This window comes from Aspergillus eucalypticola, assembly GCF_003184535.1.
Source record: "Aspergillus eucalypticola CBS 122712 chromosome Unknown BO83scaffold_10, whole genome shotgun sequence".
NCBI lineage: Eukaryota > Fungi > Ascomycota > Eurotiomycetes > Eurotiales > Aspergillaceae > Aspergillus > Aspergillus eucalypticola.
The window spans coordinates 466,331-481,902 of record NW_020290284.1 but is presented as its reverse complement, the minus strand read 5'-3'; the positions used below and the strand labels follow the sequence as shown (position 1 = coordinate 481,902).

Genomic DNA, 15,572 nt, shown 5'->3' with positions numbered 1-15,572 from the left:
GGCTGCACCTTCCACTTCCTCTGGCGATAACAGCAACATCCATCCATTTCACCGCCACTACCTTTCCATTCATCCCATCTGCCATCATGTCCTCGGCTACGGATCGCTCCAGTCGACTACCTTTTGGGAGTATACGTCGAAGGACGAAAAAGGCGTGTGAAACCTGCAAGCTGCGTAAGCGGAAATGTGACGGCCATGAGCCATGCTCGTTCTGCCTCAAATACGAATATGACTGCTCGTACGAGACACAGCCACGGAAGAAGCCATCAAGGTCAAGCATTGCAAGGCCTCCGGACAACTCACGCGAAAGGCCTTCCTCATCAGCACTCGTAGCAAGGCCTGATGTCAATCAACAGCAGATGGAGGCGAACTCAGGCACAGCATTCCCTCACTTCCTGGGCAAGAGCTTGAACCCGCAGAACCCGCCAAAGGTGCACGGCTTTAGCTGGAATCTGGGTCTTCGACATGAGCCAATACAACACTTCGCTAATATCACGAGCCTACTCTCTAAAGATGAGATGAGTGTTCTAGTTGGTCACTATCTCGAACGGATACACCCCGTATATGCTGTTCTCAATCCTGATATGTTAGAGAAGAAGGTCGCCCTGCGCTGGGATGATTCGGCCACCTTTGATAGCTACGATCCCGTTCTTTACGGTGTCGCAGCCTTGGGCTCACTCTACTCCGGCGATAAAGGACATAGAAACGAAGAAGCGCTGGTGCACTCTGCAAAGGAAATTCTGGAAGCGTCCTGCATTATGATCAAACCACTTATACACCATGCTACTGCATGGGTATTACGGACCCTCTACCTCCGAAGCACCAGCGGTCCTCATACCTCATGGATGGCCAGCTGCTCTGCAATGCACATCATCGAAGCAGCAGGGGCGCATCAGGATCCAGGAATGATCTCCCTGGTATATTCCGATACGGCAGACGTTGGTATTGATAAAGAGAGTCAGCGAAGGCTATTCTGGGTTGCGACAGTTTTAAATACGTGGATCTCCTATGAATATGGCAGATCTCGCGTCATTTTACGAGGCATTTCGTGCAAGCCACCTGTGCCGCGAGCGGGAGATTTGACCGCGGAACTGGTCTCTCTATTTCAGATTTCCGAACAGCTGGATCCCGATCAGAAAAATAGAATTTCAGACCTTGAAGACGTTTTATATCACGTCGGAAGTCTAACCCTTACCCACGATGCCTTAGTCTTGTCCCAAGCTAATCTAGCATTTACGATATACCGCCGTCTCCGGGTGGCTGCTTCCAGCATTTCTAACGATGTCATAAACTGCATCATCCGGCTAGGTAGTGAAGGGACCGCTGCTGCGGTTCGTATGTCTGAGAAGCGTTCTCCCTGGTGGCATGTTGCCAACGTTCCTTTCCAATTTCTCTGCATTTTGCTCGCAATCGATTCTAAAGAGTCATTGTCACACGTGAGCCACGCCATGCGCTCATTCAAGACCGTCGGGGTTCACTTTAGTACGCCTACTGTTCACGTCGCCATAGAGACCATTGATTCCTTGATTAAGTTATTACAGAAGAAGAAAGAGCGGGAAATCACTCTCCTGAAGGATAGCACCCAGGATCAGGATATAGGACTGATTGAACGAAACATATCATCCACGGAAGAGTACCGTTCACCATGGCAAGGGGGCTTTATTGATGAAACTAATGCAGAAAATATTGACTGGGATTGGAATGCTTTTTTCGATGCCGAAATATCACTTTTTGACGACAGGGGACATGGTGGGCAGATCCGGTATTGATGACGGTTATCGTGGCCGTGGCGCCCAGGATATAACCACCATATTTCCGCTTTCATAGTAGATTTAGTACTATCAGGACATTACTATCATGCGTTGTTCTAGTAACCGCATGCAAACAATCTGCTTCAGATGGAGTCTATGGCTACTTTGCAAAGCGGAAGTGGAAAAGGCGGGTGGTGCGGAAGAGCGGAAAAAGCGGATACTGCTGTACACATGGTATATCTGCAGGAAGAGCAACTCTGGCTGTTCAGTTCAACATGCATGCTCTGTATTTACCTTTTCCTCCTCTTGATTTCAACATGCAGTCCCTTCTTCAGTATCGACGTCTGCGCAGACATCTACACGAAAGCATCAAGATCCATGGCCCTGCTGCCGCTGGAGATCCTGGTTCACAACCGTCTGGAAACATCCTTGAAGACTTCCAAGATGCTCATTTCGACAGGCAACTTATAACTACTGCTCCTAATTCCGTCTCGCCGCAAGGAACGCCCGGGGTGGTGCTGCAGAACGGGCGAAGAGTGACTGTGCCAGGCGTTAGCATCCATTCTGCAACCGATGTTGAACATACCAATGGGAAGGCTATCTTTATAGTGGGATTCGATGGTCCAGACGACCCATTCAATCCGAAGAACTGGCCTGTGAGACAGAAATGGACGACATTGGGTATTGTTGGCACAACGGGTTTTCTTGTGGGGTGGGCTTCTTCTATCGACTCTGGAGTCATCAAGCAGGGAGAAGAGGCGTTCAGGGTCAGTGAAGTGACTGAGTCTCTTGCCACTGCGCTTTATCTGATTGCATTCGGATTTGGATCTCTTGTGGCAGCACCTTTCTCGGAAACCGTGGGACGCAACCCCGTCTACTTAGTGACCTTGTCACTTCTTATGGTTTTTATCATGGCCTCTGGTCTATCTCCAAATCTAGGCGCCCAGTTGGCATTCCGTTTCATTGCTGGTCTGTTCGGATGCACGCCGCTGACTACATTCGGCGGGAGTATGTCTGACATCTTCGACCTTTTAGATCGTACCTATGCCTTTCCGGTGTGCTGTGCGTTGTCTTTCTTGGGGCCTTTTCTCGCCCCGATGGTCGGTGCGTTCATTGGCCAAAGCCCGGATATCTCCTGGCGCTGGTCAGAGTGGACGTCTCTGATACTCGCTGGGCTTATCACAGCATCTATCTTCTTTCTTGTACCCGAGACCTACGGGCCAGTACTTCTGCAGTGGAAGGCTCGCCAACTACGCGCCATCACCGGTGACTCTCGTTTCATGGCCGAGATCGAATTGCGTCAAACTACCCTACCCATCCGGTTAATACATAGCTGCTCCCGCCCCTTCAAATTATTCTTCCAGGAGATTATGGTAGCCCTTTTTACGATGTACCTAGTGGTCGTATACATCGTGCTTTTCGGGTTCCTGACAGGTTACGAGTTCATATACGGTCGCACATATGGCTTTTCACAAGGATCAGTGGGACTGACGTATATTGGAATGAATGTGGGGTTTTTGGTTGCACTCGCCATTGTTCCGCACGTCTATCTGTCTTATAAAAGACGGCTTCAAGCAGCCATCGCTAGCGGCCAACCCAGTCTACCACCCGAAGAGCGACTCTGGTTTGCCATGTATGGCGCACCGTGGCTTCCGATATCTCTTTTCTGGATGGGGTGGACCAGTTATTCGTCCGTCTCGTACTGGTCACCTCTAATCGCATCTGTGGCGTTTGGGTTTTCCGTGCAGGGCATTTTCATAAGCAGCTATCAGTATTTGATCGATACGTATGAGATATTCGCTGCTAGTGCTTTAGTGAGCGCGACATTCATGCGATATCTTGCCGCGGGAGCTATGGTCATTGTGTCTATTCCAATGTACACTAACCTGGGTGTTCATTGGTCGCTTACACTGCTGGGGTGTATCTCCCTACTGATGACGCCGGTCCCGTATGTCTTCTATAGATTCGGACATGCTATTCGGCGAAGGAGCAAGACTGCTGCAGCGTAACATACTTCCAACCATCGCTCCATGCAATGAGCCTTATAGCTCCAGCATCATTGGGCAAGCCTGGGCATTCTCGACACCTACAGAGCATTAGGAAGGATATCAGATGGTTATGGGAAATCTAATCGATACTTTGGTGGTTAAAAGCTAGTGATTCCTTTTTTTTATCTTTTTTTTTTATCTAATTGCATGCCCACGCTTATCAACTGTATATGCTGTCACTATTAGTAGTGCAATAGAAATGCGCAGTACGAAGGTCGACGGCCGATCGCGAAAACAAGAGCCGACCGACGGCCAATAAGTAGCTGGAGTACCCCGAGGGCTGGGAATTGGGTTCGGGTCAAAAACAATAGTAGCACAGTGGTCTTTTTCTATCATTCCAACGCCATTTGAACTACGAGTGCTATCAGATTGTCGATTTCTTCAGGTTGAAGGGTGGCGGAATCAGGCTCTTGTCATTGCTTGTGTTAAGCTTAGCTCGTTTTGCTTTTTTTTTTCAACGCGCAAGCAGATACTTTCTAAATAGTGTTTGAAGATCCCGCTGTCACCTGTTTGAAGTACGGTCTCCTTATAGCTATTCTAGTTCTACTATCATTGGGTCTGATGTCGCTCCCCACAAGACTCCAGGCAAAAGCGGCACAACAAGGAATTCTGGAAAGAAGGCTGTTTTCTGACGGGGACGAAAGTGGGACGCACTGGTGTCTATTCTAAAAGAAGTAGCGATTAGCCTTCCCACTATGGCATCGTTTTCGGCTGACACTTGCAGACTCGCCTATCACTTGTGCATAAGATAACGATATCTTTGGCGTACCCTTTGTGACACTCGGTTTAGAGTTCAGCGGTGAACCTGTCAATGCAGCCAGCAGCAGGAAAAGCTCAAGATGGACAGCACTGGGCTTGATAGCCAGCCGTACTCGAGCAACTCTGGCACGCGCTGGATCTTCGGATTCGTCGGATAAGGATCAAGGAGCCAGCCTATGCAGCCGCTAACTCCTCCCCGGAAGGAGGAATCGTGATCCCTCATTCTGTGACAGCCACTAGCGATCGAGTCTGTTGTGTCTATAGCCTATCGCGGCCGGATATCCAATCGCCGGTTCACCAAGTGGAGCGAACCATCTCCCAACCCGGGCTGGTTCTGCTTATCAAGCACCAAGATAACCATCCCCGGCTTGCTTTATATCGGGGTCGCCGCCAGTTCATCATCCATCTCGCGAATGATTCATGCAACCCCTCCCACGACCATTCCGGCAGCAGACCAAGTATCACACTGAGGGTTGTCTTGGGTGGACTGCTATCGTCCAACCACCGTAGTCATGGTTTACTCAACGCTGTCTCCTCCACTGGACCTGTCGCATCATTTCTCCTCGGTCACGAAGAGACGGGAGGCGAGCGAAACAAAGAGCCTGTATAAGTATTTTTTCATCCCAGGCATTGCCAACTTGGCTGGTGGTACGTTTACTCATTTGCCTGTTAATCTTCTGGCTTTTGCTTAGGGTGATTCGCGGCTGTTGCAATTGTGCCACTTTTGTTAACCTCTTGCGACATCAGGCCTGCCAAATGCGTCATACTTCCCCTATGATACCCTCGAAGCTACCGTTGCCCATCCTCAGCGATTTCCCGCAACCCCCGACAAGGACCAGATCAAGCCCCCCAGTGGCTCCCCTTCAACCGAGCGCAGAATTGTCCCGAAAGAAAGCCCGACCACCAACCTCCTAAAGAAAATCGATCTTACCACAGCCCTTCAATATGGAACAGCTGAAGGCCTCCCCGTCATGGCCGATTTCATCCGCCAGTTTACCCGCAACCACCTTCATCCGAATGTCCCCTATGCCGGCGGCCCTAGCACCCTCCTCACATGCGGTGCGACCGACGGATTCTCCAAGGCCATTGAAACCTTCACCAACCCTTGGGATCCTCGTCGGGATTGGATCAGCCAACGCGAGGGCATACTCTGCGAGGAATTCGTTTATATGAATGCAATCCAAACCGTGAAGCCGCGGGGCCTCAACATCGTTCCGGTAGCCATAGACGCGCAGGGCATGCTTGCGCATGGTAAGGGAGGGTTGGCCGACGTGCTCGAGAACTGGGATTTTAGAAAGGGCCGTCTTCCGCACCTGATGTACACAATCACGTAAGTTCCAACGATCTGTAGCAGAACTTCCTCTCAAGTTGGCTAAACTCGCCTTGTCTAACTGCAGTATCGGCCAAAACCCGACGGGCGGGACTTTGTCGGTCGAGCGCAGGCGGGAGATCTATGCTCTCTGTCGGCAATTTGACATCATCATCATAGAAGACGATCCGTACTGGAACTTGCAGTATCCGTCTGCAAGTGCTATGGAGGCCGGATTCCGAGGATCAGATGCCGTAGATGTAATCCCACGCAATTACAACGCCCACGGCAGGTCCTCCGGGTACGATTTCTTGGATTCCTTGGTGCCATCGTATCTCTCCGTTGATACAGACGGGCGCGTTGTGCGTCTCGACACCTTCTCGAAAACCATAGCTCCTGGTTGTCGTTTAGGATGGATTACCGCCCAACCGGCTGTAATCGAACGACTGACTCGTCTCACCGAGACATCAACTCAGCAGCCGTCGGGATTCGTACAGGCCATGGTGGCTGAACTAATTGTGGGTCAGCAATCCGAGGATGGCCAGAATGCCGCAGGCGCAAGTAAGAATAAGTCTAGAAAGAGCGAACAAGCCTGGCAGATGGACGGCTGGGTTCGCTGGCTGGAAGGTCTCCGTGCGGGATACGAACAGCGCATGCAGACAATGTGCACTATCCTCGAAGAGGGCAAGTATCTCATCGACTCCGATAGCGCATGGGACGATGCACCACAACCTATGGCGGACGATGGGAGTGCTTGGGAAGTCCTGGATAAGATGCAGATGTATGAGTTCTCCTGGCCCACTGGTGGTATGTTTGTGTGGGTCAAGGTCTGCATTGAGACGCACCCCTTGCTGGAGAAGTATGGCTCGGAGAGGCTGATCCAAGCTTTGTGGCTGCATTTGATGCAAAAGCCGTATCTGTGTCTTTCTGGTCCGGGGACCATGTTTGCTCCTACACAGGAGCTTCTGGGTCGAGCGCAGGGATATTACAGGTTGTGCTTTGCAGCGATGCCGGCCGAGGATGTGTCGGGCATTACCCGGAGGTTGGTGGATGGATTCCGTGCATTTTGGCAACGAAAGAATCTTGATGGCTTGGATGATGAGGAAGTTGCCCTTAGTAGGCTGCAGGCAAAGGGTTCAGGGAATTTGTTGGGTTTGGGCTGTTAGAATGGGTCACTTTAATTTAATATACACCATCCTACTACATCCGTCATTTTGAATAGCGATTATATATTCATCGGAAATATTGGCGCATGAGCTTCACACCGACTGAATCATACTAGCGACGGGAGTCACCTTTTAGACTCCGTATAGCAAAAAAAATTGAGAAAGAGCATAGGAAGTACTACATATATTTCGAAACAAAATTGGGATGCAGTGGTGAAGCACTGTCTTTGGGGAACCCAGACAGCGGCGCCGACAAGGAATAGCGGTGCGGGATCCCCCCCCCAAAAAAACAAAAAGACGACCCCACTGGGACTCGAACCCAGAATCTTCAGTACCGAAAACTGACGCCCTACCATTGAGCTATAGAGCCAATTCTACACCAACTTTGGTTCAGCTAAGATACACATCATCATAAAATATCGGAACAAATCCGCTCCATCGCAGAGATAACCGTCATCGTCCTGGCGCAATGCGCGATAATCTTTAAACCCCGCGGCATCAAGCCATCCATCACCACCGCCGCCGCCCCCCGGGCTGCCCAGCCTTTACCAATTTCGCAAAAATGGACCCGGCACTCGAATTCCTACAGAATACCGATCTGGCGGAAGAGATTGAAGCCATCAATGCCATTTACGAACCGGACACCCTCACCATCACGAACACCTCTACCTCTACCTCTACCTCAACCGGCCCCTCCACTCTCGACCTAGGGGGATCCGGCTGTTCGGATTCTTCCCCTCCTTCAACAACAATAAAGCTCCAGCTCCCAGAACACCCTCACCTGTCTTTCCTCCTCGGCTTCAACTCAACATATCCCGACACCCCTCCCAAAATCTTAGGAACAGCATCCACGGCCTCCCGAGGAGAGGGCAAGCTCGCCGTCGATGTACTAGAGGACATTCTCAGCCGTACATACCAACCGGGCGCGGTATGTCTATTCGACCTGATCAATGAAGCTGTCCAGGCGTTTACGGAGCTCAATATCGGCGGTAGCGCTACAGCCACAACCAACAACCATGACACAACCTCCCACACCCAACCAGCCTCCGAAGACACAACCACCGAAAACGACAACTATCAATCGCTAACCACAGGATCAACTACTCCCGACTACCATAATTTCAACCTCACCAGCCCACCAGCATGGGTTCTCTCCGATGTCATCACGGAAAAGAAATCCGTCTTCGTTGGGCGCGCCGCCTACGTCACGAGTCTGGATCAGGCAAAGGCGTTTCTGGATCATCTGCTCGCAACCGAGAAGAAGGTCGCATCCGCGACGCATAATATCAGTGCGTGGAGGATCCGCGAGGTGAAATCATCTACTTCTACTGCTGGCGGTAGTGGTAATAAGAATGGGGAAGCTACGGAGATGATTGTGCAGGATTGCGATGATGATGGGGAAACGGCTGCTGGAGGTCGACTACTGCATTTAATGCAATTGATGGATGTTTGGGATGTGGTGGTTGTGGTGACGAGGTGGTATGGTGGTGTGTTGTTGGGGCCGGATCGGTTTCGCATTATCAATGCCGCGGGGAGGGATGCGTTGGTGAAGGGCGGTTTCGTGAAAGAAAAGACGTCTGGGGAGAAGGGGAAGAAGAAGGGAAAGAAATGATTGATGCATGGTTGGTGAGAATGCGTGCTATGGTTTGTGATCTGGGTACGTAGTATGGTTTGAGCCACCTACGTGGTGTATTCTCATTGCCAGAAGCATGATGGTCCGCGGAGGTTGTTGAGGGATCAATGACTCCTTGGACGGTCCTGCATGCGTCCAGTTTGTGATGCGCGCTATTGATGAGTCCTATGGTCTGAGCCGATCGATTCCCTTTGTATAGCGATGGCCTGCGTACTCGTACATCTGGGCTTGTGGCTCGCAGTTGCGGGGTTGGCGTCTTCGCAAATGGGATATTTGGATTTACTGCGTATGTATGATAAAGGCGAGCTAGCCATGAGCTCTAATGACTATTGATAGAGGAGATGTCACCTGGAAGGATGTAAAGATGAAAGACCTTCCAGGTGAAAGAGCTGGGAGAACTAGCTACCGTCTTCGAAAAGAAGCTATCTATATTAGAGAGAACTATAGGATATCCTGATGACAGATTTGCGACGTCACGCTGCAGAGAGATGAGTATATAGTGGTCTTTATTTCTATATTACACACCTTATGTACCCGCGCCTTCCCGTTTCGGTCTGTACTGGTGGCATATTTCTTATTTGGTTGCTGTACTCGCCACTAGTAGTATATTAGGCTTTGTCCCTTCCTCTCTCTTCCCCCACACTTTTCTTCCACTGCATCTGCTCTCTAGCACCCTTCACCATCAAGAACACGTCCCATATTACAATAGCATTACCCTACTTGCCGGTATGTCTCATGCATGATCGCCAATTGGAAGAAGAATATTACATTCTGAAATTAATACTAGTATGTGTTTACTAACCCTTTAACATGTGAATCATAATCCACAGACATAGGAATGTCCATGCTAAGCTTTTGCCACCTAAACAGATTCCTTTCCTATCGTTCATCAGAGGTAATCAGAGGTAATCAGAGAAGACGCCTCTGGCTTCCATCAAAGCATTCCACGCTCATTCAATGCCGCCCGGAGAATCTTATGCAATGCAAAGACATTTTCTTCTGCCATCATCGTGTGATGGGAGCCAGGAACATCATGGAATCTGACCGACTTGGAATGCTCTTTCCACCTCATGAGGTGCTGCTTGAGCCAGACATCCTTGTCTCGACCAACAGAAAGCAGTGGGATGGCGTAGAAGACATCCATTGACTGCACAGTTCCAGAAGGATCATATGTATGGGCTAGCTCCTGGAGCTTCGACGACAGCATAGCCCAATCTCGAATTTTTCCTTCATCCATGGCCAGCTCCTGGACGCGCTCTTTATCCGAGACTTTCATGATGGCTGGAAGGACCTCGCTTTGAGGGAGCTAGAAGTGATGAACAACGTCAGTCCTAGTCGAACACACTGACATTACCCCAATGGAGATAGCTCACCTTGTGCATATCCGGGGACATGCGATGGGCATCCTCTTCGGTGATGAACCCAAGGAAGTATACGAGATGAAGCAGCGACTCGGCATAATCCATCTCTCGGATGTGCTTCTTGATATGTGGCGGAAGGTTAAGACTGCCGAGGAAGCCGACTCTATCACCAGAAGCTTCGACCTTTTTGGCGGTTTCAAAAGCAATCATGGCACCGTACGAATACCCGATGAAAATGTATGGTCCTTCCGGCTGGAGCTCTCGGATGGACTTGAGATAGGTGCTAGTATGTTGATCAGTTATGGGGTTTCTCTGACGGGACGGTCTAAGTCTTACTCTGTCATTTCGTCGATAGTGGTAAACATCTTTTCACCTGGATTGAAACCCGGGGCTCGAAAAGCGTACACTTTTCGGTCAGCAAAGTACTTGCTGAAGTTGAGGAACACAAGAACCTCGCCCATTCCAGGATGGAAGAAGAAGATCGGAGGGGCCTTCGATGGGCCATCTTGCAGCTGCACAATCGGATTATATGGCTTGGGACCTTTCTGAAGATCTTGTAGCATGACTGCCAATGCTTCAATGGTCGGGTTTTGCAGAATCGTGATCATTGGGATTTCCTCGCTTAGGCCGAGGCGGGTCTCCACGATCCTCTTGTATCGAATCAACCGGACACTATTCACTCCCATATCATAAAGGCTGTCGTCCACACCAACTTCGGACACATCAAGGTCGAATTCGTCCGCGAAAATTCCAGCAAGCGTCTCTTCCATGTTGTTCTGCGGGGCACGCTTGGATCGCGCACGATACGCGGATGCTCTTTGTGCGGCAAGATCTCTATATGTGTTGAAGCGACCTTCCTCATACTGCGACTTGAGCTTTGTGCGAGGGAGTTTTCCCAGGGAATTTTTGGGAAGCAGCTCTACCGGGAGTGGTATGATGTCCACCGGCTGCTTGGAGCAGTAAAGAGCAGTGATCCTGGAGATCGAGTTGAGAGTCTCAAGGAAGGTTCTGTCGTCCTCAGTGCCTTTCTGACTTGACAGGTATAGGACAATGATATCTTCACTGTCTGCATTATCAAGCCAGGATGAGACCACCACCGTATAAGAGGGGACAAGTCCTTCCAGCCCGGCCGAGTCTATGGCATTCTCCAGCTCGTGGGAATAAAAGTTGATGCCATTGATGATGATACTGTCCTTGGATCGCCCGGAAAGCACAAGGTTATCCCTGTTGTCGATGTATCCGGTGTCGCCAGTCTTGAACCAACCGTCCTCGGTAAAGGCAGCCTTGGTGTTTTTGTCGTCATTGTAATAGCCCTTGAATACCATGGGCCCATGCAACTCCAGGTTTCCATTTTCACCGCTTCTCACCGTTTCCCCATGTTCGTCGGTGATCCGCATCTGCAGAGTAGGTGTTGTTTGCCCCACAGAGCAGAATTGCAGCTTAGCCTTTTGCTCGAGCTCGGGGAAGCTGTAATGATAGTGGATACCTGCGCATGTCTACCAAAACGCCATATCATTAACAGGTCTGGTGCGCCCAAATGGTTCGTCAGACGAAGCAGCTTACCTCTGTCATACCAAAAGACGGATGGAGGACATTCTTGGCGGCTCCCATTTCGACCAACTTGCGGTTGAATAAGATGCTCGTCGATGCGAGATTGGCTTCACCACCTGAGAGTACCATGCGCAAATGACTCAAATCCAGATCAAGTGAACGAGGATCCCGCTCCTGCTGGGCCTCGATGGCCTTTCCTACCAGGGCCACAAGGAAGTTAGGGGCAAAAGCGTTGGTGACAGAATACTCTGCCATCTTTTCCAGATAAAGAAGAGGGTTCTCCAGAACCGTCACGGCTGGGAGATGAATTTGATGGCAACCCCTGGATAATGCGTGCATGTGCATTTCCATGAAACAGGCAACATGATCAAACCCTGCGACAATTTGTTAGCTGCACCTGTATGGCTCGGGAGCTACTAGAGTCATTCTTACCAATCCAGTTCAAGAAAATGTTTTCTGGAGTGCTTGCTAGTGCCTTCCATTTGGCCTCAATCGCGGCGAAGATTTGTGAGTGGTGCAACATCACCGCTTTGGCGTTGCCCGTACTGCCGGAGGTGAGCAGTAGCAGCGCAAGGTCTGACGAAGGATTCGCAGGTTCATAATCTGCGGATTGATCTGCACTCGAGGCCAGATCCTCGATAAAGAACTTTTGAGACTCATCGATAATACTCAGGTCATCTGTATACTTGATACTGGTGAGGACATTGGGTCGCTCTAGGAGCCTCTGAAGGTGGGTTAGATGCCGCTCCCGAGCCACTGGGTCTACAGCCAGAGGAGTAGACACAGCTGGGATGGCTCCGGCTGCAATGGCAGACCAGAACCAAATGATGTTCTCTTTGTGAGTGTCAAAATGGACCAGGAGAATCCGGTCAGGCACCGCGATCTTTTGTTCAACTAAAGTTTGAGCATTACGCTGAAGATGATGCAGTTAGCAAAGCAAACATGAAACCACCTGCTGGGACTCATGGTTCTGAGGCGGGAGGATGTTACCTTGACGAGGCGCCAAAAATCGGGATAAAGGATCGTCTCCGGTTGGTCCTTACCAACACTATAGAAGACGAAGCCTTTAGACGGCGAATACTCGGCCGCCTGCTCCAGATATGTCAGGATTCCAGACGCCATTTGGAGCGATGAAAAGTGCCAACGATTCTGTGATTCACTTGGGCCCTAACCAGTACAATGCCGGCGTGAGAGACCATCTGTTGTGATTGAGCCGGATGGCCTTAGCCTTTTTAAATTGCTGGTTATTGCTCGTATTCTCGATAGATGAGCTCTACAGCCATTGCGACTTTAGGTGGATTGATACCTAGCACTATCGCTCGAGATATGAGTCATGACGACATGAAGATCCATGAATATTTACTGTGGAGACGTTGATACGGACCCCTGCCTGGTTGGGTATGTAGTACAAGATTTGGAGACAAAGTTAGGAAATATCTCCACGGCTCTTACAGTACTATTGTTCCTTGGCAGCTTTGTGTGTGGTGCTAATATATGTTGATCAACAGGCTCAGTTTCCCCAATAGTCACTTGGGTTGTATCACTGTGAGGTAAAGTGCGATAAGGTTAGTTGAGATCTCTAAGGCCCACGGCATTGTCCTGATGTGATTGCCTACGCCCGGAAACGGAAAGGGCACAAACAAAGCGGATAATCGGCAACGCTTTTCAGCTCGCCGCGTATGCTCGCCGCGCTCTAGCCGTTGGTCTAGAACGGACATCACTTGCCTGAAAAGTCCATGACACCTATGCTTGCTCAGATCCCCGATGGCTACTGCTTGACACATGTCGGTCACCCGTGGTCTCGTCACATTGCCAAGCCATCTGCCGTGATAACCATTAAGAGTTGAGGCAATCTTCCGCGGAATCCCAAAAGCCAAGGTGGTGGAAGTACACTCTAATACCTAGTCATCGAGATAGTGACAGTCCGTGGAGTTTCTAGAGTCGTCTTTACAGCAACTGTTAGCACGGTTGCCACGACAAAACGGAAGCTTTTTCGGATGCAACATCGGGATCTAACAAACAATGAGTCAACAGATCTGGCCTTCCTGGATCTATCGTTGCTGAATTCTAGGTCCACAGAGAGTTGAGACCTCCCCGGCCCTCCCCCGGTGTGAGGATGCATTGCCGTCTGATTGGATAGCTCTTGTTCTTGGGGGAAACATAGGCTTCTCCTCTGTGTTGGTGTTTCTATTGATATTAACGGCACTAGTCTATCCTAACGATTGAAGGCACTCTGCAGAATGCTTGTGATATACGCAATTCCCTCCGCCCTATAGGTATCCGGCTCAACATAAGCCAGCCCAGTTACATTGGCATCAAAAACCATATTATGCGGGTTTTCTGCCGTGTAGACAGGCCAGTGGACATTCGTCACTACAGAACAGCATGTCAGCATCTCTTCTTACTCTCAACCTCTCAAAGTAGTATCTAGAGATAGGTGGGGCATCACTCACTATTACTATAATTTGGATCCAAATGATTAATAAAGCTCACCCACATCCGTGACATCATAGTCGATATCTGTGGCCAGATCACACTGTCATTTCCCCGTTCATCACCCAGACTATCAATGTTATGGAAAGTGAACGGGATTTCATAGCCATGCGCTGCTCCGTCTAATGGCCCCAGTGTCATCACGTTCCAGTGATACACGTAGGTAGGTACATTCCAGCGAGCCAGCGACTGGGTTGTCACACGGCGAGGCGCGTGCATGAGAAGGTCCCCGAGGAAAGCAGCTACACGCTTCCACTGGTAACCGTATGACGGTGGGGGACGGCCATGAAGGGTCCCCGGGATACCAACGGCTGGGTCATCTGGGTACAAGGATGCAATGGTGAGAGCGCTGGAATAATTGGTCCCGTTGGCTTGGACGAGGGAAATGAATTGGTCGGTGGTGTTGTATCCATGAGGGGCGTACTTGGTCCCTTCGTCGAAGTTGGTGCCAATAAGAAGCGGGGTTTTAGCAAATTGGCCAGTCTGGAGGTTAACGATTCCAGAGGCTCTAAGGAAATCGCCGTCAATGACGGGATGATATCCAGCCCCAGCGACGAGGGAGCTGTTGAATATGGAGCTCAGGACGTTGGTGGGAACTTCACGGAGACAGGTAAGTGTATTCAAAGCGCCGGTGCAGTTAGTTGCGTTGACGACGGCATCATAGTAGGGTTGTGCTTCTGAAGCATTCATGTATGCTGCGAGGGAGGGCACGGAGCCGCTCTCAGCAATTCCAGCACGGAAGATGCCATCATTCTGGCCGTCGTATGCCACTAAATGAAGACCGACGCTATTGGCGCCAGCACTTTGGCCCCAGATAGTGAGCCGCGACGGATCTCCGCCAAAGGAAGCGATATTCTCCTGGAGCCAGTACAGTGCGTGCCGTTGGTCACGGAGTCCTAAGTTGGCGGAGCCTTCATCAGCGACTTCCTGGCTGTAGAGGAAGCCCCATGCCGAAAGGCGGTAGTTGACAGTGACCCCAATGATAGGAGCTTGCATCTCTTGAGACTGTTGAACGATGTAAGAGAGGTTATAACGGGAGTCGCGAGTGCCTCCTTCTGCAAACTCTCCACCATGCATCCAGAAGACGACGGGCAGATTCGCGCCTGAGTCGATGCCATGAGGTCGGATCACACTGAGAGCGAGACAGTCTTCCGACACCACGTCCGTCCAATACCAGTCATCACTGCCGTACCCAATACATTCATTGTAGTATTCTGTTGCGTTTCGAGTACCGGACCAGCTGGTGTTGAGCGGTTGTGGTGGACGGAAGCGAAGCTCACCGACCGGAGGCTGCGCATACGGTATGCCGAGGAACAAGTCCTGATCGTACGTGGGATTGTAGACACCCTCGTACGTGCCATTGCGGACTTGCACGGTAGGAGCGGATGTCGGTGTGTTGGCATCTTGTGTAGAAGCGAGCGTGGGCAGTAATGCGGCGGCCGCAATTAGCGGCAAGAAGACAGAGGAAGCCATATCGACGGACTGACTGGCTACCTTATGT

The 15,572-nt window shown here is 50.5% G+C and overlaps 5 protein-coding genes and 1 non-coding gene across 6 annotated transcripts; 3 read left to right on the top strand and 3 right to left on the bottom strand.

Annotated features, from left to right (window-relative positions):
* Window positions 1–47: 47 nt before the first annotated feature.
* BO83DRAFT_377843 (uncharacterized protein) lies at window positions 48–1,789 on the top strand. Its single transcript, XM_025531101.1, has one exon. It carries the CDS (start codon window positions 87–89, stop codon window positions 1,767–1,769), a length of 1,683 nt encoding a protein of 560 aa, XP_025388882.1. The 5' UTR covers window positions 48–86; the 3' UTR covers window positions 1,770–1,789.
* A 269-nt stretch (window positions 1,790–2,058) lies between these two features.
* On the top strand, window positions 2,059–3,899 carry BO83DRAFT_336452 (MFS transporter). The gene has a single exon (XM_025528447.1). It carries the CDS (start codon window positions 2,069–2,071, stop codon window positions 3,758–3,760), a length of 1,692 nt encoding a protein of 563 aa, XP_025388881.1. The 5' UTR covers window positions 2,059–2,068; the 3' UTR covers window positions 3,761–3,899.
* Window positions 3,900–4,915: 1,016 nt separating this feature from the next.
* BO83DRAFT_407689 (aromatic amino acid aminotransferase) lies at window positions 4,916–9,111 on the top strand. Its single transcript, XM_025533982.1, has 4 exons — window positions 4,916–5,206; window positions 5,306–5,888; window positions 5,956–6,983; window positions 7,576–9,111. Exons 1-4 carry the CDS (start codon window positions 5,071–5,073, stop codon window positions 8,643–8,645), a joined length of 2,817 nt encoding a protein of 938 aa, XP_025388880.1. The 5' UTR covers window positions 4,916–5,070; the 3' UTR covers window positions 8,646–9,111.
* Window positions 7,332–7,403, bottom strand: BO83DRAFT_t136. The gene has a single exon. It is a non-coding gene; the product is annotated as a tRNA-Arg (tRNA).
* Window positions 9,112–9,456: 345 nt separating the features above from the next.
* On the bottom strand, window positions 9,457–12,700 carry BO83DRAFT_336445 (non-ribosomal peptide synthetase; the record flags this gene model as incomplete). The annotated part of the gene is made up of 6 exons (XM_025528446.1): window positions 9,457–9,972; window positions 10,040–10,310; window positions 10,364–11,523; window positions 11,591–11,952; window positions 12,011–12,491; window positions 12,569–12,700. The coding sequence occupies 6 exons, from the start codon at window positions 12,698–12,700 to the stop codon at window positions 9,601–9,603; spliced, it is 2,778 nt and encodes a 925-aa protein (XP_025388879.1). The 3' UTR covers window positions 9,457–9,600.
* Window positions 12,701–14,023: 1,323 nt separating this feature from the next.
* BO83DRAFT_359395 (extracellular lipase) lies at window positions 14,024–15,544 on the bottom strand (the record flags this gene model as incomplete). Its single annotated transcript, XM_025529352.1, has 1 exon — window positions 14,024–15,544. The coding sequence occupies one exon, from the start codon at window positions 15,542–15,544 to the stop codon at window positions 14,024–14,026; it is 1,521 nt and encodes a 506-aa protein (XP_025388878.1).
* Window positions 15,545–15,572: the final 28 nt, after the last annotated feature.